Source organism: Lampris incognitus, chromosome 13 (genome assembly GCF_029633865.1).
Source record: "Lampris incognitus isolate fLamInc1 chromosome 13, fLamInc1.hap2, whole genome shotgun sequence".
Lineage (NCBI taxonomy): Eukaryota > Metazoa > Chordata > Actinopteri > Lampriformes > Lampridae > Lampris > Lampris incognitus.
Window position 1 is genome coordinate 29,933,252 of NC_079223.1, and position 24,887 is coordinate 29,958,138.

The 24,887-nt window shown below is 42.7% G+C and overlaps 1 protein-coding gene across 1 annotated transcript in view; it reads right to left on the reverse strand.

The window, feature by feature from the left end:
- LOC130123240 (contactin-associated protein-like 5) overlaps positions 1-24,887 on the reverse strand; it is a 149,073-nt gene that overhangs the window by 20,097 nt on the left and 104,089 nt on the right. The window contains exons 14-19 of the mRNA XM_056292381.1: positions 23,745-23,872; positions 23,206-23,376; positions 17,927-18,145; positions 16,178-16,417; positions 14,021-14,245; positions 10,603-10,736 (exon numbers count right to left, since the gene is read on the reverse strand). Coding sequence (XP_056148356.1) covers positions 10,603-10,736; positions 14,021-14,245; positions 16,178-16,417; positions 17,927-18,145; positions 23,206-23,376; positions 23,745-23,872 — 1,117 coding nt within the window. The remainder of the gene's footprint in view (positions 1-10,602; positions 10,737-14,020; positions 14,246-16,177; positions 16,418-17,926; positions 18,146-23,205; positions 23,377-23,744; positions 23,873-24,887) is intronic.

Genomic DNA, 24,887 nt, shown 5'->3' on the forward strand with positions numbered 1-24,887 from the left:
AAGATTGATGATAGACTTTGTGGTCGTGTCATCAGATCTGCAGCCGGATGTTTTGGACATTCGGGTGAAGATAGGCGCAGAGCTGTCAACTGATCAGCACCTGGTGTTGAGTTGGATCAGATGTTAGGGAAGGCTGCTGGATAGACCTGGCAAACCCAAACGTGTAGTGAGGGTGAACTGGGAACATCTGGCGGAGGCCCCTTTCTGTGAGGTCTTCAACTCCCATCTGTGGAAGAAGTTCTCGTGTATTCTGAGGGAGGCTGGGGACATGGAGTCTGAGTGGGCCATGTTCAAAGCCGATGCGGCAGGCAGGAGCTGTGGTCATAAGGTCATTGGTGCCTGTCGAGGCGGCAACCTAAGAATCCGCTGGTGGACACCAGCGGTGAGGGAAGCTGCCAGGCTGAAGAAGGAAGCCTTTCGGACTTGGTTGGCCCAGGGGTCTCCTGAAGCAGCAGAGAGGTACCGGGAGGCCAGAAGGGCTGCCGCTTCGGCGGTCGCGGAAGCAAAAACTCGGGTTTGCCAGAACTTCCTTGAGGCTATGGAGGAGGACTTTCGGATGGCCTCAAGGAAGTTCTGGCAAACCATCTGGTGACTCAGGAAGGGGAAGAAGGGCTTGACTCAGACTGCATTCAGCTGGGGAGGGGAACTGTTGACCTGGACTGGGGATGCTGTCGAGTGGTGGAAAGAACAATTTGAGGAACTCCTGAACCCGGCTAACACGTCCTCAGTGAAGGAGGGAGAGTCTGAAGACTCGGGGGAAGCCCCACCCATATCCCTGGCAGAGGTCTCCGAGGAAGTTAAAAAGCTCCTCAGTGGCAAGCGCCGGGTGTGGATGCGATTCGCCCTGAGATGCTGAAGGCTCTGGACATTGTTGGGATGTCTTGGCTGACACGCCTTTTCAGTGTCGCGTGGAGGTCGGGGACAGTACCTGTGTAGTGGCAGACTGGGGTGGTGGTTCCCATATTTAAAAAAGAGGACCGGAGGGTGTGCTCCAATTATTGGGGCACCACATTGCTCAATTGCTCAGCCTCCCTGGTAAAGTCTACTATAGTAGCGTTTCCCAACTCAGTCTTCAAGGAACCCCTATCCTGCAGATTTTCATTGTAACCCTGCATAGGTAGCCCTGCTTGTATTTACTCAACCAATTATCTCACAGCACTTAATTATGCAAGGTGTGCAACATCTGACATTATTAATTGCTAATTGGTTGAATAACTACAAACAGGTACCTATTCAGGGTTGCAAAGAAAATCTGCAGGATAAGGGTTCCTTGAGGACTGGGTTCGGAAACACTGTACTATAGGGTGCTGGAAAGGAGGCTCCGGCCAATTGTTGAACCTCAGATCCAGGAGAAACAATGCAGGTTCCGTCCGGGCTGTGGAACAACAGACCAACTCTTTACCCTTGCAGAAATGCTGAGGGGGGCATGGGAGTTTGACCAGCCAGTCTACATGTGTTTTGTGGACTTGGAGAAGGTTTATGACCATGTACCCCAGGGCACTCTGTGGGGGGTACTGTGGGAGTATGGGGGACTGGGGCAGTTGCTACAAGTCATCCAGTCCTTGTATAACCAAAGTGAGAGCTGTGTTGGCATTCTCGGCACAAAGTCAAACAAATTTTCGGTGGGTGTCGGACTCCGCCAAGGTTGTCCCTTGTCTCCGGTCTGTTTGTGATAGTCATGGACAGGATCTCAAGGCGCAGCCAAGGTGAGGAGTATGTCCGTTTTGGGAACCTCAGAATTGCATCTCTGCTCTTCACAGATGATGTGGTTTTGTTGGCTTCATCAGAACACAACCTCCAGCACGCACTGGAGTGGTTTGTAGCTGAGGGTGAATTTGCCAGGATGAGAGTCAGCGCCTCCAATTCTGAAGCCATGGTTCTCTACCGGAAAATGGTGGATTGCTCCCTCTGGGTTGGGGATGAGTTGTTGCCTCAAGTGAAGGAGTTCAAGTATCTCGGGGTCTTGTGCATGAATGAAGGTAGGATGGAGCAGGATATTGACAGGGGGATTGGTGCAGCATTAGCAGTAATGCAGACGTTGTATCAGATCATTGTGGTGAAGAGTGAGTTGAGCCGAAAGGCCAAGCTCTCAATTTACCAGTCAATCTTCGTTCCAACCCTCACCTGTGGTCATCAGCTTTGGGTAGTGACCGAAAGGGTGAGACGTGGCTACAAGCAGCTGAAATTAGTTTCCTCCATAGGGTGTCTGGCTCAGCCGTAGAGATAGGGTGAGGAGCACGGACATCCGGAGGGAGCTCAGAGTGGAGCCGCTGCTCCTTCGCATCAAAAGGAACCAGTTGAGGTGGTTTGGGCATCTGATTAGGATGCCTCCTGGGTGCCTTCCTTTGGAGGTTTACCAAGCACGGCCAACTGGGAGGAGACCCCAGGGTAGACCCAGAATTCGTTGTATAAAATATCCTGACATAGGACGTGACTAGTATATCCTCATCAGATATGACTTAAAATAATTTTGGTGATATTTTGAAATAGCCATATAGCAGAAATTACTAATTTTTGTACTTCAAATATGGTTACTGGTCATATCTACACAATATCCTGACATGGGACATTACTAGTGCATCTTCTGCAGATATGACAGCTGTCCATTTCTGACTAGATATTTTCTGAATATGAGATGATTTTATTACATAACCGAATTGCCCTCTGGGATAAATAAAGTTGTCTGAATCTGACTCTATTAGGGGTGGGATAATACTGGATCGAATTCCAAATCATTCGATACGGGCTTCACAGTTCGAGACGCTCCCCCTTTCACGAGATCATGTGTTATTAACCCTTCAACGACCGGGATTTAACTCCTACCGAAAATGACCATGGGCGGTCAAAATGACTGCCGGTTTTTAAACTCTATATTCTGTCATGGTAAGTACCCAATTGAGATATTAATGCAATACGTATGTTAGTATGTCTTTTAGGAAATGACTGACACCAAAAATTATTTTAACAACTTTAATACTGTAGCAAATTCAGGGGGCCGCCAGGAATCTGCCACAGGCGGGACACAAACCTGGGTCGTCCGCACCACAGGGGACTGTGCTTATCAGCTGACTAAAGGGTCCGACCCGTTAGCCAATGGGCTAGTGAATCTACACATCCGTGATCGTTACAATACTATTTTTTCAAACAATTTAAAATCGCCGCTGTCCAACGACTGCAAATACTGCAACGCCTCGGTGGTAGTCATGGCGCATCTGAAATGGTGGCTGTACACAGACATGTTGGAAATAATACCTGAAAAACAAAATGGAAAACACATACTGCTAATCTAACAAATGTAACAAGGCCTGTAAAACGTGAAATGTAAAAAAAGAACTGAACATTGCAAAACAAATGACACGAACAACACACATCATTAATAGTGACATGATGCGCGCAAATTACATGCAGTCATTTTGACCGCTCATCATCGTTTTAGATAGATCTGATCACTTTTTTTGTGCAATTGATCCAAAACTAATTTCAATGCAAATATATGCAATTTTAGGAGCATTCATGGAGCGGCGGGTCTTTATCTTTTCCCCCCAAAAAGTTATTAAACTTTGACAATCCAAAACTGTCAAAATGACCACCTTGGTCATTCTAGTAATTTTTAAAGTTTAAAGTTTTAAAGTAAAGCAATTGTGTTACACAACAAGTTAAGACGGTACAAAATTTTGTTAGAACTTTTGCACTTGCATTATGTTTGAATATGTGGCTTGCTAATGCCAAAATGTTGGGCCTAATTCTTAAAATAAATGAAAAATAGAGAAGTGCAGTGGTGTGTTACTGCAGTGGTGTTTTGTCTCTTGCTTACCAAGGCACCCGCTCCTACTAGGTGATATGGAGGGGATATGTGTCGGAGCCTCGCAGACTGACTACAGACGTTCCACAGGGTTCGATTCTGGGTCCTCTCCTTTTCTCCCTGTACACGACATCCTTGGGTTCTGTTATTCACTCTCATGACTTCTCTTACCATTGTTATGCCGATGACACCCAGCTGATCTTGCCTTTTCCTCCCTTTGACACACAAGTAGAGACACACATTGCTGCGTGGTTGACTGACATCTCGGAGTGGATGGCGACACACCACCTGAAGCTCAATCTGGACAAGACAGAGCTGATGTTCTTCCTAGGGAAAGGTTGCCCGCACAGAGACCTGGCCATCACCATTGACAACACTTTAGAGGCACCAACTCGGACTGCGAGGAATTTGGGTGTGATCCTGGACGACCAACTGTTGTTTGCTGCAAATGTTGCATCGGTTGCTCGCTCCTGCAGATTTCTCCTCTATAACATCAGGAGGATTCGCCCATTCCTCACCGACGAGATGGCACAGGTGCTCATCCAGGCTCTGGTCATCTCCCGAGTGGACTACAGCAACTCCTTCCTTGCTGGCGTCCCAGTGTCGGCCATCAGACCTCTGGAGCTTGTTCAAAAGCTGCAGCTCGTCTGGTGTTCATCCACCCTAAGTTCTCCCACACAACTCCCCTGCTCATGTCCCTACACTGGCTCCCAGTAGCTGCTTGCATCCAGTTTAAGACTCTGGTGCTAGCCTACAGGGCAGTGAAAGGAACAGCTCCTTCCTATCTCCAGGCCATGGTCAAGCCCTACACCCCCGCCCGACCACTTCGCTCTGCTGCCTCGGGATGCCTGGTTGCCCTGTCGCTCAGAGGCCCCTGCTGCCGATCGACCCGGTCACGGCTCTTTTCTGTCCTGGCCCCACAGTGGTGGAATGAACTCCCCACTGATGTCAGGACAGCGGAGTCACTGCCCATCTTTCGGCGCAGGTTGAAAACTCACCTCTTCAAGAACTACTACTCTGTTACTTGTTCTTAGCACTTATTGTATTCACTCATTAAAAAAAATCTCTTTCTTGCACTTTTACTTTAGCACCGGTTTTGCTCTTAGATGCTTGTTTAGATGCACTTCTGACCTCTGATGACTAGTAGTTCTCCTGATTTCCTACGTTAAATGCACTTATTGTAAGTCACTTTGGATAAAAGCGTCGGCTTAATGACTATAATGTAGTGTAATGTGTCTTATTGAATCGAAATAATGAGCCGTAAATCGTGAGACGTATCGAACCATGAGATTTGAGAATCGTCCCACCCCTAATATCTATCTACAGTACCTGTAATGACATTAACTCCCGATTCTAGCAGTGTGAAGTGATCCCATTCTGGAGTTGGATATGCTCCAAACATGAAATCTTTGAGTCTCATGATCAGAAAGTATCCACTATCAACATATTTGAAATACTTCGGCAATAATATCTCTGGATTCTTGGGGTTTCTGTGAATTGTAGTATTGACTTAGCATATGGCCGCTCCTATGCAAATGTGTCTGCTGCAGCACTTTCTCGTAGTACCTCTTGTTTTCACAAAGTCTGCTGTGGGTGTGACTGGGTTCCTGGCAGTATAACCGCATCGGTCGATTGGACTCGTTAGCCTTGGTTGGCAGCCAATCTAGGAGAAGGACAACTCTGATTTCAAACCTGGGTAGATGAAGCTCGTTAGCCTTGTTAGCCAGTTCATCTAGGAGAAGGAAAACTCTGATTCAAAACCTCCGCTGCCTTGCGGGTATACTAGTCTACGGAAAAGGCTTCGGGAAGAAACCTTGAGGAAAAATCTGCATCTGTCTCCATTGCCAGTCGCCTCGCTAGTCTTGCTACTGGTAGTAGGTGGTTTCGGACGAGAGAGTGGGGTTGATGATACGCAACTCTTCCTCACTTTAATCATTGCACGAGTCATCAGTCATCCATCACAGGATGACTAGATGGTCCTAGTCGCTGCGACGGACGAATAACAGTATTGACTGAATTCAGCACAGTCTCTACCCATATTTGAGTGTGGTTGTGCGCTTGTGTGTTTATTGGAGAACAAGAAGTGAAAAGGAAACAGTTAAACACAGAGAGAGATATAGTGAAGTAGTTCGTTATGACGAGCTCATGGGTGTAGGGATCGGTGCCGCCAGTGGACTAAAATACCCATAACTCCCTGCTCAACCTCACAGGTGATCTCTATCCACCGCAACATTATTGGATATAGCAATACTATATCCGGTGATGCAATTACACCCTTAAAACCATAGTGGAATTGAAATTTGCTCTTTCTCACGTGGATCCATGTACACCACACATTTAGAGATACCTTTTCCTGCAGAAGAACCGAAGAACGAAGGACCACGTGTCTTCACATTACCACTGGCCCCTGTTTTATTGGAAGATAATCTAGTCTTATTCATCTGCTAACCGGTTGTTACTACCAGTTAACTTTTCCTGCAAGCCACACAGTTCTCACAGAAAGAGAATGCGACTGGATCCCTTTTCTTTTCATTTAATTTCAACGCAAACACCACTTAGAGTCCTCCAAGATCATCTGATGACCGATGGAGCATCGAAGATCTTTCAGCTGATGAGCTGGGAAAGAAAAGAGACTGTTTTCCTGTGAAGTTGCACTTCCACACCGGACAACCAGGAAAAGAAACTGTTTTCCTGAACCTGTGCCCTGCATTGTTCATCAGACCACAATGATTCTGATCACTGCAAAAGAGCAATCTCAAGTAAGGCTGACGTCCGGGCAAGATTTAGCCTCGTAGTGTAGTGGCAGAGTTGGTTTAGTGGTCAAATTATCTCACATGAGAAAAGTCTTGTTAGTTGAAATCATCTGTGATCTAGGTACATACTGTGATTCAAGTAGGAGGTGTTACATATGCTGGTAGTTTTTAATTTTTTTCTTTTGTCTGAATCTTCCCTTGTTACTTGAGAAAAGTACTATTGTTTGAATTCATTCGCTATTCAGTTGCACACATCGATTCACATGGAGTTTGTTAGATAGGCCGTCTACTTTCTTTTGTTCATTTGCTACTTTCATTTTTTTTTTTGCAAAACTATTTCAGGTAGATCACACATGCACTGCTCTCTCTTTCTCTCTAACCCCTCTCTTTGTCTTAATCTTATCACAGTCCCATTCTGCACGCCATCTCGCCTGCGCAGCTGTGCAAGCCTTTCTCTCACAAGCACCTCCACACATCTTCGCTCTTCAGTGCACAGTACCCGCATGTGCGTCTCTCTCACACATGCACACACACACACACACACATTTGCACAGCCTCACTACCTCATATCACCTTTTGTGCCTTGATCATCACATTGCTGCTCAGTTTGATTGCAACTGATTAGTATCAGTCAATTTTCTTTTTTTTAATTGATTGTTCTGATAAACTGTTTTCATTGAAGTCGTTGTCCTGCCTGTTTTGTGACAGTACTCACTGAGGTCATCCTCTGCCAAGTACTGGTACTCAAATTGATGCAATAATGATCATTCCATTTTGAAAGTTCGATTATAGCTATTGAACACCAAAATTAATGGTTAATAATTTTATGAGATTGGTTCACGAGATTGATTTAATGAGACTGATTTGCTTATTCCGTCAATTTTAGCAGTTAAGTTATAAAATATTAAACACCAAAATTAACGGTTCATGTATTTATGAGACTGATTTTATGAGACTGATTTTTTTGTGACTGATTTGATAACCCTGTTGCACCCACATGGGCTATTGCGAAGGAAGAAAAATGTTAATTTGAGTTCAGTTTATTGTCATTTGTATAAAAGAGAATCTATACAATGAAGTTATTGTGCCCAGGCATTCTCTACCTAAGGTGGATAAGTAATAAAGAAAAAAAGCAATTAATCAAATAAAATGAAAAAAGTATACCAGACATTTGCATTATGTGTGTGTGTCTGTGTGTGTGTGTGCGTGTGTGTGTACTATTGATCTGTCTGACCGCCTCTGGAAACTGTCTTTAAACTGCATGGTATTCTATGGTACTATATGGTAGCATAAAAAACAAGTATTTATTTACAAAATAAAGGAATGAATAAATACATATTCACTGTAATGTGGAAATCAGTTTCAACAGTAGTATAGTGAGTGGATGTGTGGAATGGATGGTATGGGGGTGTTGTAGTAGCTAAAAACAAAAAAGAAAAATGCCAAATGAACAAATTATGGTGTGTGGGGAAGAGTGGTCCACTGGTGTTTGGGGCCAATAGGTTATAACAGGGCCTGGGAACAACAGGCTCAGTGGTCCCAGTTCCTTTAAGGGCAGATGGAGCTGTGGCTGTCACAATCTGTATGTGAGCATGTTAGTGTGTGTGTGTGTGTGTGTGTGAATGTAGACAGAGAACAAGAGAGGAGGAAAGGGAGATGCCCTGCATGCCCTAATTAGAAAATGTGCAAATGTGTGTTGATTAAAAAAAACAAAAAACAATATTTGTTCTAATTGGCACAAAGGTCTTTCCGACAAACTGCTTTAAAACATTGCATTGGGGGTGAAATTTAGAACAATTAAACTGGAAAATAAATGTCCATTGAGAACTAATGTTTTTCACCCGAAGGCGAGGTTGGAGACGGGGCTCGTCTCTGGTGAGTCCAACCCTGTTTAATATTATAATCACTGACTTAAGTAGTACAACTAAAAAAAAAGAAAAGTCTGCATGACACACAAATCAAGTCTCTTTGCTATGCAGATGACCCGGTGTCACCGTCAGACACAGCCGCTGGATTACCAGCAACACCGGGCCCGGCTACAGAAGCACAGCCAGGAGTGGATCATGACAGCAAACTTTAAAAGACCTCGATTATGGTCAATCCGAAAAGGCCCAGATTTCAGGGACAAAGACACCAGTTCATTCTTGGCGGCCTCTATCTTGTCTACACCATGTTTTACACCTACCTGAGTGTGTTCATAAATGCATCAGGTGGTTTGAAAATCACGGTCATTGTACTAACATAAAAAGTTCAACAAATTGTCTTTGCAGTAAGAAGAAAATCCTATACCAGCCTACTTACAATATATATATATATATATATATATATATATATATAAAAAATGAAGCAATTTATTTGATGGTGTGATCCAGCCTATTGAGTATTGTACCTGGAAGTAAGGTGCCTGTTCCCTCAGTTAACATACCAATACTACATGGGACGAACACCTAGCAGCATTCCTAACATGCAGAATGTTTGAAAAATTTGATAATATTTTGATTAAATCGAGAAATGCACCAATATGCACATGGGGCAGAATTACACCAATTCTCTTTGGTAATATATACCCCAAAAGAGCCCCAAAATTCTGGACACATTTTAAATAAGAGTCAACCAAACTGACTTCGGTTGACTCCACTTCAAGAGAGATCAGGAGTCATTATAGCTTGGAGCCAAACCCTAAAAAGAGTGGCCTCAGTCAAATGATACTGAAACCTTTGAATCAAGCAATTAGCAACAAAAATCAAGTAAAACACATTACTTGGAACATTTACATAAAGAAACCTAGAAAAATGAATAAAGTACAATACAGTCTGACACATGAAAGCATGGTCATCAAGATGTAAAAAAACTTTTGGAAGGTGCTGCACTTTCTCTTAACACAAAATAAATCAAATACCCACGTATGAATTCAACCAAAATAATTCCACATGCCTTCATATCAAGATAGGTAGAGAAAATATATATTCTCCTTTGGGAGGGAAGCACTGCTGACCTAGCTGCTCAATACGAGTCAACCTACCATAACCAGAGAGACAATGGCAGCAACAAGATGAACGTCTTCATAGTCTTGTTTATACCAACAGTTAATCATAGCATAGTTTGTCAATTAACCAAATGTGTGTGACTTTTTTTTTTTGACAATCATACCAAAGCATCTTGAACAGTAGTGAATTGGTAGCATTGTATGTTTATGGATATGTCTGCTTTAAATGTCTGTTACAGTTAACCCCTAAGCGATTGAAAGCAAACCTGAACTCTAAATGGTACAAAGTTAAACATAAGTTCTGCAAATTTTAAAGTAACACACTGCATTTTTACTTTTTTTATATGATGAATGATTAAATAATTTAAAATGAAAAATTTTAAATGATCGCTAAAGGCAGCAGCCAAAAGTAGTAGTAGTAGTAGTAGTAGTAGTAGTAGTAGTAGACTGTTTTTAAATGATAAAAAAGGAAAAGGGCCCTCTGCAAAAGTTTGGGAACCCTTTTGGATTACTCTTTTGTTACTATCTAAAAAGATGATTTCTAAGACCCAGGCCCAGGTGATTTACTTGTTAGGGCTTCAGTGAGTTGGGTGACTATAATTCCAGGGCTGAACTACTTATTCTGAAGTAACTCCATGCCCTCCAAAGTATCACACTGCAGTGACTTTTCTGTGCCGTGTTAACAACCGTGGGAAAAACTCAGGCAGCATTTGCAAGCTGTTATAGCTGCCTGATGAGGGGTTACAAAGTACTAACTAACAGGGTTCCCAAACATTTACACAGAACCTTTTTCCTTTTTTAATTATTTTGAAACTGTCAAAATTTGAAGTAAAAAGTAAAAGTTGCTTTAAAATTTGTGTCATGTTTAATTTTGTACCATTTAGAGGTCAGGTTAGCTTCTGTTCACTTAAATATTAATTGTAAAAGGCATTTTGACCAGGGCTGCCCAAATTTATGCACTCCACTGTATGTGTGCATGTGTGTGGGTCAGAGAGAGAGAGAGAGAGAGAGAGAGAGAGAGAGAGAGAGAGAGAGAGAGAGAGAGAGCAAGCATGTATTACCTGGATGGAAACAGCTCTTGCTTGTCTTCTGATGGTGAGTGAGTGTAGCTGTCCATTGGCTAGGTTTCTAACTCCGCTCCTCAGCACCTCAGCATCCCTGCTGCTCTCCAGCTTATACCTCAACTCCAGCTTGTCTTTACATCATATAAACAAAACAGAGCACCACACACACAGAGACACACACAGAACAAAACAAAACAGCATAACAATATGCACAGTACATGAAGTATCTTTGCTTTGAGCAAAGTACAATTACTGAGAATTATCGAAAATGTTTACTATGTATTTTCTTTTAATGAAAATGCCCTTTTCCTCTGCTTTGATCACGCTGTATATTAATCGTTTTATTAAAAAAGGAATATGAATGCTCAAAGACACAGTAGCTGAAAAAATGAACAACAAAGCATTCAATATTAAGAGGATTAGAGCTAATTTCCATCAATAATGCTACACTGAATCAAATAGGTTTTTAGAATTTCCAAGTCACTGAGATGAAAGCCTTGCGATTTTCTTGTGACTGGCTTTGCCAACGCTGAGACAAAGATGAGCGATGGCAAATGATGCTTCAAATTGTCTCTTTGCACAAAGTCACTGAGCCTTATTAAAACTTGTCTTGTTTTCTCCATTTTTCTGCAGAAGCCCACACCCAGAGAGAATAATCATTGGTTATTAGAGCATATCTTGCATAATAATGGTGAAAGGTGAACGCATGCAGTCTTGGAGGTCAACGAGTGTTACAGACAGTGAGGGAGGCAGATAGAGAGAGGAGGGGGATAGGAAGAGGGAGCGAGAGAAAGCGAGACAGAGAGGCTATCTTGGAGCCCTCCAACAGAAACCCCTGCCATAGATTTAATTGTGCGCTTCAGTTTAAGTGCATTTATCTGTCCGATTACTTGAATTAAGTCTTTTGCAATGCCATCTATCAACTCTCTCTGCGTCATTAGCACTAGGCTATTGGCACAATCTATCTGCAGCTAATTTAGTTGGATTGCTGTCTATATTAGGGTTATTCCTCAAATTAGTCATTTAAAATTCAAATTACCTGGCTGAGCATTGTAAAGGCTGAATTGACAAGTTCTTTAGACATGGAGGTGTATGGCAAATTAATAAAACATACTGATGTTTGTCTTTATATGGAACCTATCAACCACTATATAGCCAGAACATTTTTCAAAATAAGCACATTGCTATAATAGTTCTCCTCAGGGTCATAAAGAAACCATTCACACAAACAAAAGAAGCAGGGAGATGAGAGGAAAGGAGAGTAGAACGGAAGAGAAACGAAGGAAGGGGAGAAGAAGAAAAAAGAGATGGAGAGGTTAAAGAGAGGTAGGGGAGAAATGGGCAGGAGAGGGGAGGACAGAGGGATGGGTTTAGGAGGGTGAAGACGAGCAGAAAGGAGGGGAGTGGGGAGAAGCGAAAAGAAAGTGGAGAGGAAGGGAGAGAGGAGGGGAGGGTTGGAAAGAGAAATTAGTGAAAAGGAAAAGGAAAGACTGAAAAAGGAAAAGAAAAGGAAAATGAAAAGGAGAGAATGGAGGAGCAGAGTGGGAATGGGAGCACAAGAAGATTAAGGGCTCTATTTTAACGATGTAACCGCATGGTCTAAAGCGCATGGCACAAGTGCATTTAGGGCATGTCAAAATCCAATTTTGCTAGTTCAATGGTGGATCATCTCAGTGCAAACTAAGGCGCAAGGTTCAAAAGGTTGTACTTAGTCTCTTCATTAATCATAGGTGTGTTTTGTGCGTAACATGAAATAAACCAATCAGAGTGTCATCTCCCACTCCCTTTATCAGCCAGGTCAGTGTCCACTTCGGCGGATTGCTATCATAATGGCGGATTTTCCAAGTAGTAGGGCATTGTAAGCTCGCCTATGTAGGCGCAAATTACTATCTTAATAATGTGCCCTTAAAATAACGGTAAAATACTGCACCATTGACTTAGGACCAAGTTTTTGCTGTTGAATCACGCAATCGCTTTCTGCTGCCTCAAGACAACAATGCGCCAACAATGTACTTGACCCCACCTCACTTCAAGAACAACATGCCCATGGGCGCTAAGATGCAAGTACATTTGCTATTTAAACAATATGGACGCTGAATGAGGAAAATGACAACTGCATCAGTCTGAAACCAGCAAAGACACTTGTGTTGTGCTTGGCACCACGTTGTGTCGGGTGTAAGGTAGAGCCCTGTATGTTACTTTAACCTTGGCTTGGTTGCCTGATTCTTTTGACAGGCATCCGCTTGAGTGAAATCACCCAGTTATTAACAGAAAAAAAAAGATCACCTGCCATTTTTCTTCAGAGTCCCACACATCCAACATTTTGTTTTGGCACAGACACCATCATAGACCCAGCATCAACTAACTAACATTATGAAGTTAATAGGGAATAGACAAAAAGAGGACAAAACCAGGAGGTAACAAGGAGCAAGCCCCTCAGCTGGGCAATGAAAATTAAAGCTTTCTGTGATGTGCAATGACTGGAAATGACAAACTTAAAGCTATGTTCTATCAAACTTTGACAGTGTACAGCTATGGGGTCCAATTTGCTTCTGGTGTTAACAGGCAACCTGTATGTGCGTGTTATCTGGATAATGTCATGGCATTTGCATTTACATCAATTATTTATAAGGCTTCTCTTTATCTGCTTTGAGTCCATGTTGTAATAAAACTATATTTATTTTTTTGTGCACACTATTAACACCTGAAGGTGGAAAATTAATCTAATAACATTAAAAATATTCACGACACGTTACCCTCTGCAAAGTGTAAAAAATATTTATTTATGACTCGTCATGTAGCTGTCTCATTTGCTGCTGCTGTAAATGCTTAAATTGCTACCACGCCTGTGCAGAAAAGGAAGAATATGAATGAGTGATGGGAGTGGCTCATGTCAAGAGTTCAGTGAAGGCTAACAGGCTGAAAAACTTTTGGATACATCTGATTACTGGCTGCAGCGATGACATTTCTACCCACTTGGCATACATTTTCTCACAAATTTGATCACACTCCGTGGCTTGCATTTCCATTTGCCTGTCCTGCCTGAGTTCTGACCACAACGTAACCCAGATCACCACCAGAGGGGGTCTGGCAGACCCAATCACATTGTGATAGCAACACATGCCGTGTGCGTTTACACCTGGTATTAATATGCATTTTTCCTAATCTCGATCTAAGACCTGTATACAAATGACATGTCTAAGCCGATTGTAAAAGAGGGTCCGGATGATTGACACATCACACCTTTTACTAACTGAGCTGAATTTGGTCTCGTTGTCACAATGTAATAGTGTTAGCGTCGTGGTAAAATCAAGGTACATGACCATGAGATGTTCCCTTCGGATAACCCAATGACTGACCCCCTCTCCCCCAGCCACCCTTTCGGGTATGAAAGTCCTCCCTGTGTCCTCCTCACCATACTTGTTGACCAGCAGGGCAAGGTATTCTCTGTAATAGGAGGTGATGTAGAGGAGGAGAACTGGACTCTGACTGGTCCTGAAGTTCAGGGAAATGTTCTCGCCTCTCAGCGTCATATCAGAGAAGATGGAGGTCGGTGGTGTGCTGCTGTTCCTGCCCACATCAAAGGGCTCCTGGAAAATGTAGTGCACTGAGGTCCCAGATTTAAAGATGGCTGATACCTCTGAGGGAAAGGAAGTGACATCAGTGAGTTTGGCCTCAAACTGGATGGTTCTTTAGCCATCTTGTTTCCTGTGCTCTCTTGTCCCACAGATATTTTAAAATCCTCTTAGATTCTTACCTATTCTTTGAAATACATTCTTAGATGCTCTTAGGTTTTCTTTTTCAGCGTGTTATGTTATCACATTTGCACAATGAAACTATTAAACTGATTTTTTTTATTTTGGGGGGTGGGGCGTCCGGGTGGCGTAGCGGTCTATTCTGTTGCCTACCAACATGGGGATCGCCGGTTGAAATCCTCCTGTTACCTCTGGCTTGGTCAGGCGTCCCTAAAGACACAACTGGCCATGTCTGCGGGTGGGAAGCCAGATGTGGGTATGTGTCCTGGTCACTGCACTAGCGCCTCCTCTGGTCAGTCGGGGTGCCTTTTCAGAGGAGAGGGGTTACTGGGGGGATTATCTTGAGCCTCCCATGCACTATGTCCTCCTGGTGAAACTCCTCACTGTGAGGTGAAAAGAAGTGGCTGGCGACTCCACATGTATCGGAGGAAGCATGTGGTAGTCTGCAGCCCTCCCAGGAGCAGCAGGGTGGAGCAGCGACTACTGTCCTAAAAAGGCTGGCTGCACAATTTTGAAACTGGCAGACATCTTTGATGGAGTGGGGACCACACCAGAGATATTCATAACAAAACACAAGTTATTGCACTTACAGCAGTTTTTCTCAAGTTACTTATATATCCGAAGGAATTCAAAACAATTATGTAAATATTTTGCTTGATAAATAACGACTGTTGATTTATTCGACCTGTAAGATCTGTTTCCCTTACTTTATAACACATATGAATTACTTCCAAGGGATAACACAATTTATAGGTTTACACTATCTCTGCATTCTCTCATGATTATAATTAGCCCCCCAGGGAGAATGAAGCAAATGATTTATATATTTACACTATCTTTGCACCTTTTGGCTTTGCCTAATTAGTGAGCCAGAGAAAACAAAGGCAGATGGAATACACTAGTTGCCATGTGAAAAGAAAGCCATATAAAAGTCATTATAAAACACGAAGGTCTGAAACAGCTCTTTAATTGACTCATGGCCATAGTATAAACCCCTATGCTATGGTTTATTGCCTCAAAACAGCAGGTTAATGACACGCTGAGAGATTTACCCTCTTGTGAGGGTGAATTTTATGTTAAGATTTTTTTTTACATACTATTAATGTAAATTGATAACATTGATGACAATTAATTTTTTTTAACAAAACCTTTACCAAATTTATAATACGTAGAAAATGTACTGATCATTTCATAACCATTTTTTTAACATGGAAATTGAACATGGAAATTGTATCACAGCTAAGATGTGTTGATTGCCACACACTGCTTAATAAGACGCTTGAACATGTTTTCCTTCAAGGTTACAGCTACCTTGAGGATGGCCACCATATTTAGCTGTTCCTTGTATCACCTACTGCATCATGGGTATATAACCCATAACCACTGCAGAGAACAATCAATGAGGAATCATAACCTTTTCTAACATATTTTTCCTTAATAGATGATACACTTGCAAGCATTTAATGAATTTAATTTTCAAGCATTCCAATTTATTTTTTGTGCTCAGTGTGCGTTTATACATCCTAGTTAGTGGGTTATATATGGGAGAGATTGTGAAACACTTGTGTTGCACAAATGATTACAGTGACTTTATGCATGGCAGTGTGTGTGTGTGTGTGTGTGTGTGCGTGCGTGTGCACGCGTGTGCACGCGTGTGCATGTGTGTATGACACAAGGCTGGAGTATATGTTTGTGTGTGGGACTTTTTGCATGCGTGTGTGTATGTACACCTCTATGACAGAAGGGTCCAATGTGTGCAAGTGTTCGTGTTTGTATATATTCCTATCTAATAGACTCCAGCGTTGGTGTGTGTGTACCTTTTTGACACAGGGCACCAGAGTAGGCTGTCAGGCCACAATCACAGGAGAAACCACGGGGCCTCTCCACACAGCGGCCCTGATTCTGGCAGAGCGAGCCGTAGCTGCTGCAGTGTCCTGGGCAGCCGGGCCGGACCCCAGGTGTGATCTTAGCTCTCTCCTCCAGGTCCAGAGTGACCCCGTTAAGCTGCAGTGAGCGGATGCAGCCCCTGAAGCCCTTCTGTCTGGACGCTGTGCCTCCTAACATAACACAACAGAAAGTACTTGAACTTGAATGCATGAAATCTCTTCTCATTGTCCACTGAGCATTGACTCGGCAACATTGTGTTGTGTCAAGCGTACAAAACGGGCAATTTTCAATAAACAGCCACCCTTATGCAGACAAGTGCTCTGTAAACTTTATACAGCACACAGCTGATGATTCAACTTTCTATGACCTTTTGTGCATGCTGGATATGTATAGATTAATTCATTTTTCATTTATTATTCATATTTGCATTTCTGTATTTTCTCAATATGGTCTATTTTTTATGATTATGCCATGTTATGTTTTTCCCTCTCATTAAATTAATAAACTCATTAAATTAATTTAATTTAAATTTCATACAGCATACAGCTGATGATTCAAATTTCTATGACCTTTCTTGCATGTTGCATATATATCCTTTAGATTCATTTATTTTTCATATTCATATTTCCGTTTCTGTATTTTCTCAACATCGTCTATTTTTTATAATTATGTCATGTTATGTTTTTCCCTCTCATAAACTGTGTTACCATCTATATCCTATTTATTCATACACGATATCCAGTTATTTGCACTGCGATGACCCCGTTTCTCCAGAGATCAATAGAATTCAGTCCAATCTAATCTAATCTAAAATTGTAAAAGAGTATCATTTTAAGAGACTCACAAGACTGTGGAAATGAGAAGATTTCTATAGGGGTAGAGCATTTCAACGAGATTTGCTGGAGAAGGACAGTTTAAACTAATGGACTGGGCTCAAGTCTGCTCCAGTGATCCAAGGTTACAGCAGGCAAGCACATAGTCCTTTATGTGCTGAGCATTGCAGATGTACTTGGGGTAGAAGTATCAGTTTTGACTACACGATGAGATGTTGAATTTAACGCCCCCTCCCCATTGCCTGGGATTTGCTTCTTCTTTTTTTTACAATCTATGTACTGTAAAGATGCACCTGCATGATTTCATTAGCACATTTTAGTCATAAAATGTCTTCATGGTTTTTACATATATTCCACTTCTCTGCAACGTCGTAGAAGTGTTTGAGTTTTTAACACCTAATTTGACTTCACTCAGCTACTCTTGCTTATATTTGAGCCTTTATTCTCTGTGACAGGTGAATATTTTGGATTAACTAGAAGAGACAGAGTGAACATTTCCTTGTTCCCTGAATGGATATTTATACTGACAGAAGACTGAATGAAGAGTGTGTGAGTGAAAGAGAGAGACAGAGAGACAGACACTGAGAGAGAGAAACACACATACACACACACACACACACACACACACACACACACACACACACACACACACACACACACACACACACACACACACACACACACACACACACACAAACAAGGTCAAGCTCAAAGACCCAAACACAGAGACACTGACCTAACACAAACAAGGGAGCAAATTGCAGCCATGCACATACACACAAACACACACCCCCACACACACACACACACACACACACACACACACACAAACCCACTCCGTCCTACCTATGAATAGCTGGCTGTTGAGCTGCAGGTGGATGTGTCCATCAGCGGGAGCCTCCTGTGAGACGGCGGGGAGCGCATCGACTCGTAGTGATGCCTCCTTGACGTTCCGCTCCACCTGCACCCGATGCCACCTGTTGTTGTTGAGCGGGATGCCTGCCTCCAAGCGCACCTCCAGGGGGCCATTCCCCACGTCAAAGGAGAAGAGAACCTCAGACGAGGCTGGGGTCAAGGGATGGAGTGTGTGGGGGGGGGGGGGGGTTAAGACCTCTCCTCCCTTCTTACCAGCCACTCTGTACTACCCTGTAGCCACTTCTTTCACATTACATTGCATTACATTACAGTCATTTAGCCGACACTTCTATCCAAAGCGACTTACAATACGTGCATTTAACGTAGGACATCAGGAGAACTACTAGTCATCAGAGGTCATAAGTGCATCCTCTCTCTAAACAAGCAGCTAAGAGCAAAACCAGTGCTAAAGTAAAAGCACACAATTTTTTTTTAAAATGAGTGAATACAATAAGTGCTATGAGCCAGTGACAAGGTAGTAGTTCTTGAAGAGGTGAGTTTTCAACCTGCGTGCTAACACATTGTCTGTCCTCTACTTGTGACAGGGGTGGAATGTCACTGGTACTATCATTAGTGCTGCCCTGTGCCTTCCTCTACACTCACATCACACACATATGTGCAGGAATGTAAAGGTGCATGCATGCACACCCATATATTGGATGGACTGTACATGCTGATCCAAATTCTCTGTGTTTGTACAATTTCCTTGCTTTGTCTTTTCTTTACATGCCTTTCTTATATCACTGCTAGTTTATCTGTACTTGCATTTCCTGTTTTGTCAAACACCATGGCGAAGCTATGTGTTAGGCACCCTTAACTTGGAAAAAGGAAGAGGAGGGATTACTGATGATTTTTTTTGGTACTTTCACTCCAAAGATTCTTTTTTTTTCAGACCTGCTATAAGTGAAATGGACAAAATTCACATACTATGTGAATTACCTTCAAATACTTTCAAATACTAAACAATCTACAAAAGAAGTTACATGATGCATAAATTAAAAAAAATAAAAAAAAATTTGTGTGAAAAATTGTGTGACCGGTGTGTGTGAATCTCTTTGTTTATACCTGTACATTAGTGTCCAAAACACAAATTAATTTTTTTTTTATTTTATGGATGATGACTATGCATTGTAGGGTGGCACGGTGGCACAGTGGTTAGCACGGTCGCCTCACAGCAAGAGGGTCCTGGGTTCAAGTCTCGGGATTGTCCAACATTTGGGGCCATTGCGGGTCGTCCTCTGTGTGGAGTTTGCATGTTCTCCCCGTGTATGCGTGGGTTTCCTCCGGGTGCTCCGGTTTCCTCCCACAGTCCAAAGACATGTAGGTCAGGTGAATTGGCCATAGTAAACTGTCCCTAGGTATGAATGTGTGTGTGTGTGTGTGTGTGTGTGTGTGTGTGTGTGTGTGTGTGTGTGTGTGTGTGTGTGTGTGTGTGTGTGTATGTGTGTGTGTGTGTGTTTGTGGGCCCTGTGATGGCCTGTCCTGGGTGTCTCCCCGCCTGCCACCCATTGACTGCTGGGATAGGCTCCAGCATCCCCCGCGAACCTGAGAGCAGGATAAGCGGTTAAGATAATAGACGGATGGACTATGCATTGTAGTGCATTTTTGACGATTTTCCACTGATGGTGATATTTGTTGTCTCAGAAAATCCTCCATAAAGTAGGGAATTCAGTTGCAAACCCAGGTGTGGATAAACGGCAGATGGATTTCATTTATAGTCAGGGGATTGCAGTCAGTTGATAATAAGCCACAGCTGGTGTAATGTTGGCACACAAAACCTTCCTGGAGTCCCAAACTGGCACAAAGTAAGATGAACGGTCACCGACGTTCAAAACACTCAAAAAGACAGATGGTTAATGATGGTGTATGCAATGTGTGGATAAGTGTAATGTGAGATCATGTCAGCATGTTGTGTGCTGAGTTTAAAACAAGATATTCTACTTTTACGCGAAGGTACGCATACACTCACATGCATGCATGCATGCACACCCATACTTCTGTCTGCTGCTTCTTTTCCTCAGCCAGGAATCAGCAGACAGGAGCTTTGAATAAAGGAAACTGGATGGGGATGTCAAAGCATTCAAAGTAAACACCGACATTTTACAAAATGTCATTTTCACAGTCACTTAAGGTGGGGAAGATGACTAGCAGATGAAAAGATTAAACAATAAAAAGGGGGGATTGGATGAGTGTTAGGAAAACCCCCAGAATTGGGCTTTTCAAAAGGATATGTCTGAAGATATGTCACAAGATAAATTCAGTTCAATTTATTGTCACTGCCGTTGGAGACAAATTGGGGGGGGGGGGAATCCATCCATCCATCCATCCATTATCCGAACAGCTTATCCTACTAAATGTTGTGGAAGGCTGGAGCCTATCACAGCAGTCACTGGGTGACAGGCAGAGAGACACCATGGACAGGCCGCCAGTCCATCACATGGCCAACACATTTACACCTCGGGACAATTTAGTATGGCCGATTCACCTGACCTACATGTCTTTGGACCATGAGAGGAAACCGGAGCACCGAAACCAGAACTGGAACTGGAACGGAGTTTTGATAATCAAATCAAAAACGTTGTTCCGTCATGCTTTCTCCAGCTCAAGCTAAAAACATCAACTACTAAATTAAACTAAACTTAACTAAACATGGTTCATGTTTAAACATGGTTACATGGCACCAGGACGGGTATTCTTTGTCAAACGCCAGAAGTAAAATAAATAAATAAATAAAAAATTGATGCTATAAAACCACCAGGTCCGTTGAAGCTGACGGGAAATGTGGATGCTAACTGGAGGACATTCAAGCAGCGATCTCAGCTTGTATGTTGTAGCTGTCGGAGGTGAAATACGATCAGATGAAAGGAAGATAGCCATGTTGCTCACCATTGCCGGTCCTGAAGTGCTAGAAGTCTTCATCACTTTTGTGTTTGCTCAGGCAGAAGACAAAAGTAAGTATGATGAGGTTTTAAAGAAATTTGATGAGCACTCCTGTCAAAGAAAAATGGAACCTTTGACGAGTATGTATTTCACTCGTGTATGCAGCATCAACGGGAGTCATTTGATAGCTACCTAACAGACCTCAAGATAAAAGCTCATTCATGCAATTTCAATGAACGAAGAGACTCGGACAGTTGACACTACACCTCTGACTTTGAAGGCCAAGCAGACCTGTTTATAAATAAGAGCCCCACAGACCTATTACAAAAACAGAGGCAAGGTTACCCAGTTTAAAAAAAAAAGCTAAAAGAATACAGAAAGGAGTCAAGTAGAAGAAAAGCATAGCAAGTGAAAAAGTCCTAAAGTTGCCCCTGATCAAGTCCTTGGAGGGTCTTCAGCAGAGGCTGCAGCTGAGCACAGCGTCGTCTGAAAACAAAGCGCCGAGACATCTCCAGCATCGACAAACAGTGGAGCTGCAATGCTTTCATGACTCTCAGGATAGTCTTCCTCAGGTCTTTGCCCACCACTGCAATGAGACGCGAGTTCAGTAGAAGTTAATGCATAACATCCGTATGCACTGCAACAACCTGACCAAGCAGCTCAAGATTACAGAAGATGAGTTGCTGCAGATAAAGGGCCAACTACAGCAGCTGCTCAGCCAGGACAGCAGTCTGCTTCAGAGTGAACAGTTATCTCATACTTTGTCCCAGACTGTTATGCAGCTGGACTAGAAGCACACTAGGATTCAGGATTTAGACAGGAATCGTCAGTTTTGTCAAGCCTTATTCAGTCGCCACATAGCCAAAGAGATGAAAAAGGCAAATGAAGCAACCAAGCTATCTTCATATCTGGAGAAAAACAAATGTATCAGCTGACCCCAAAAAAAAAAAATCAAAGAGAAAGACGGAGAACAGCCTGCTGAACAAACACAACTCACGTCTCCTCTCTCTGGTTTTCCTGTATAAAACAGACAAGAGTAGAAAATCGTGTAATGCCATCATGTTTGTGAGACATCTGAACTTCTGGCAGCAGGGCAATGATCATGATGAGGAGGGGGCAGGCGATATGGTGGGCAACAGAACTGCCCCATCCAGTTGCCTCTCAGGCCACCCCAGTCCTTCCAAGACATGTGAGGAACACAGTGGAGAGAAAGGATTACATGACCTGAAATAAAGAGCTAGCATGGCTAGCGATTTATAAACTTAACCAAGTCTCATTTATTCTACAAGAGAACATTACATGCTGCACACTAGTGTCTGTATCGTTGTCCACAAAATCCTCTGCGCTACTGTTGTGGGATGTCATTTACGCCATCAGAAATGTAGCTTAGCCGAGAGAACGAGGATGTGTTCTGAACAGTGTGTTTAGATGTTAGAGTATATGAAACCCTGCCAGGCTGTATTTCGTTTTTCTGAAGAAGAAAAAAAAAACTCTTTCACTGCCGCCCCACAGATGAAGAAATGATCGGGAACAACTGCAGGTGTTTTTCATGTACTATTTCTGTCACAGAAGGTCAGCGATAGGGTTGAAAATCTTTGATTTTTCCCTTTAACTCCAAATATCCAGCTGAAGTTCAACCAAGGTGAAATCTTTAACTGCCAGGTTTTTCCTCGCAAGGTTTTACCTAAAAATGAGTTGAGTTTATTCATGATGAAAAGAAACAAAAAAACAAACTGCCACTATGTCTGTGAATGTTCTCATTCATCCAGGTCATGGTTATCCAAAGGAGTTGAATCAAGTGCAACTGGACTTGGTATATATCTGTGAAGACGTTTCGCCTCTCATCCAAGAGGCTTCCTCAGTTCGTGCCTTTCTGACTAGACCAAGCTAGTCTGACTGGCTGGTGATTGAGACTCAGAATTTATCCTCTTGGAGTCGTTGTCAGAGCTATAGATGTCCATGGCTCTTTGTGTCCCGATGTTTACCAACGCCCGTCGCTAACAGAGCCATAGATATGAGTGGCTCTTAACGACGGGCGCGGCCAAACATCGGTACACAAAAGAGCCTCTCATATCTATGGCTCTGTTAGCAACAGATGTTGGTATACATCGGGACACAAAGAGCCACGGACATCTATAGCTCTGACAACGACTCCAAGAGGATAAATTCTGAGTCTCATCACCAGCCAGTCAGACTAGCTTCGTCTAGTCAGAAAGGCACGAACTGAGGAAGCCTCTTGGATTAGAGGCGAAACGTCTTCAAGGATATATACCAAGTCCAGTTGCACTTGGTTCAACTCCTTTGGAAAACTGCCACTCGTTTATACTTACAGCTGAGTTCTATTCGGATGAAATCTTTGATGCCTAGGTTTTCCAGGAAGACACCAGAGGAGGCTGTGGTTTTGAAGAGGAAGGAGATGTCTGCACTCAGCTCTCCATGGAAAGTGGGGAAGTGGAGGTACGAAGTCTCCTTGTCGAAAAATGCAGAGTTCCAAAAGTTCTCTGCAGCACAAGTAAAAACACAAATGTGATTGGGCAGCGAGAAAAAAATAACGTAAACCATTGAGCTAACGCACAGAAACGAAGCAATTACTTCAGAAATGTTGTCATGTTAAGTTGATGTGTTAAAAATCTTAATATTTGGAATTTGTTAATTTACTAATCCACCAAAAGGGCTGTAATTATGATCATTTAAATGAGGAAAGTGAAGTTACTTCTAGTTGATAAAATAAAATAAAAAAATAAAAACGTTTTCAAAGGTGTCCAAATGATTCAGTTTAGTGTCTTGGCCCTGCTCTGATGCTTCTGAGACCCTTTGTGTAATATCATAATCCACAATCCAGGGTACTGGGGCTCTGAACTTGACTTACTGTCACCATGACAACGGAGAGGACCAACCATGTAGGCGACCTCTGACCCCGGTCTGCTGAGGTCCCCCAACACCACAGAGCGGACAGGGAGGGTCTCTTTATGGGACAGTAATCCTGAGTCATTAGCCCTAGTAGTTGGAAAAATGACAGGAGAAGGAAGAGGACAGGGAGGAAATCGGAGGAAGAAGAAAAGAAGTAGAAAAAGAAAAGGAACAGAGAAAAGTAAAAAAAAAGAGAGGAAACACAGGAACTAGAAAAAAATGAACAAGAGATGAAGAGGAAATAGAATGAGATGTAAGAGAATAAAAAGAGGATGAAAACAAGGAAGCGGAGGAAGATATCAATACTTTAGGGAGAAGAAACAGGCATACTAAAGAGCAAGCAGATATCTCAACTCTACATTCAAGCTGGACTGAGTGTAACATGCAACGTGGAAACCCAAATCCTTTCTGTGGTCTATTTTTAAATAAATGAAGTCAGTTGCTCAAGGAGTCATTCTACTTGTATTCTGACTGTGTTTTTCTCTCTCTCTCTCTCTCTCTCTCTCTCTCTCTCTCTCTCTCTCTCTCTCTCTCTCTCTCTCTCTCTCTCTCTCTCTCTCTCTGTCATTTTGTAAAGTGCGTCGGTTCAAAAATAACCTGTTTAAAGAGCTGCATGAACATGGATTAAAGCAAAAAGATCATGACTGAATGGGTTGGGGAGGTTGTGTTGGGAGTTGGAGTGGGGATCGCGGATGGGGGAGAGGAGCTGGGGGTGTTGCCGGCAGAGTGAATCGCACGGTTTTCGGTAGACCGTCTTGTATTTTGATAATGACAAGAGAAAATAAGCATCCATGTATATTTTTTAAATTGAATTACAGCTCCATAACAGGAGAAACATGGAGACTTTCTGACCCGTGAGGACACCAGGAGACAACAGTGAAAACCAGGGGCAACCAGGATAAATAGAAAGGTTGGCAAATATGTCTAGGGGTCAGCCTACAACCTGCCCTCCATCCCGGCCCAGCCCTCCAGTGGAACATTTTTGGGTTTTCAGGCTTCCATTCACACAATGACAAGTAAAGGTTTTATACAAGTAGAAATAAAACAAGCAAACAAGCACAAGGTTTGAATGCACTAAAATAATATTCAAAAATCTGTTTAA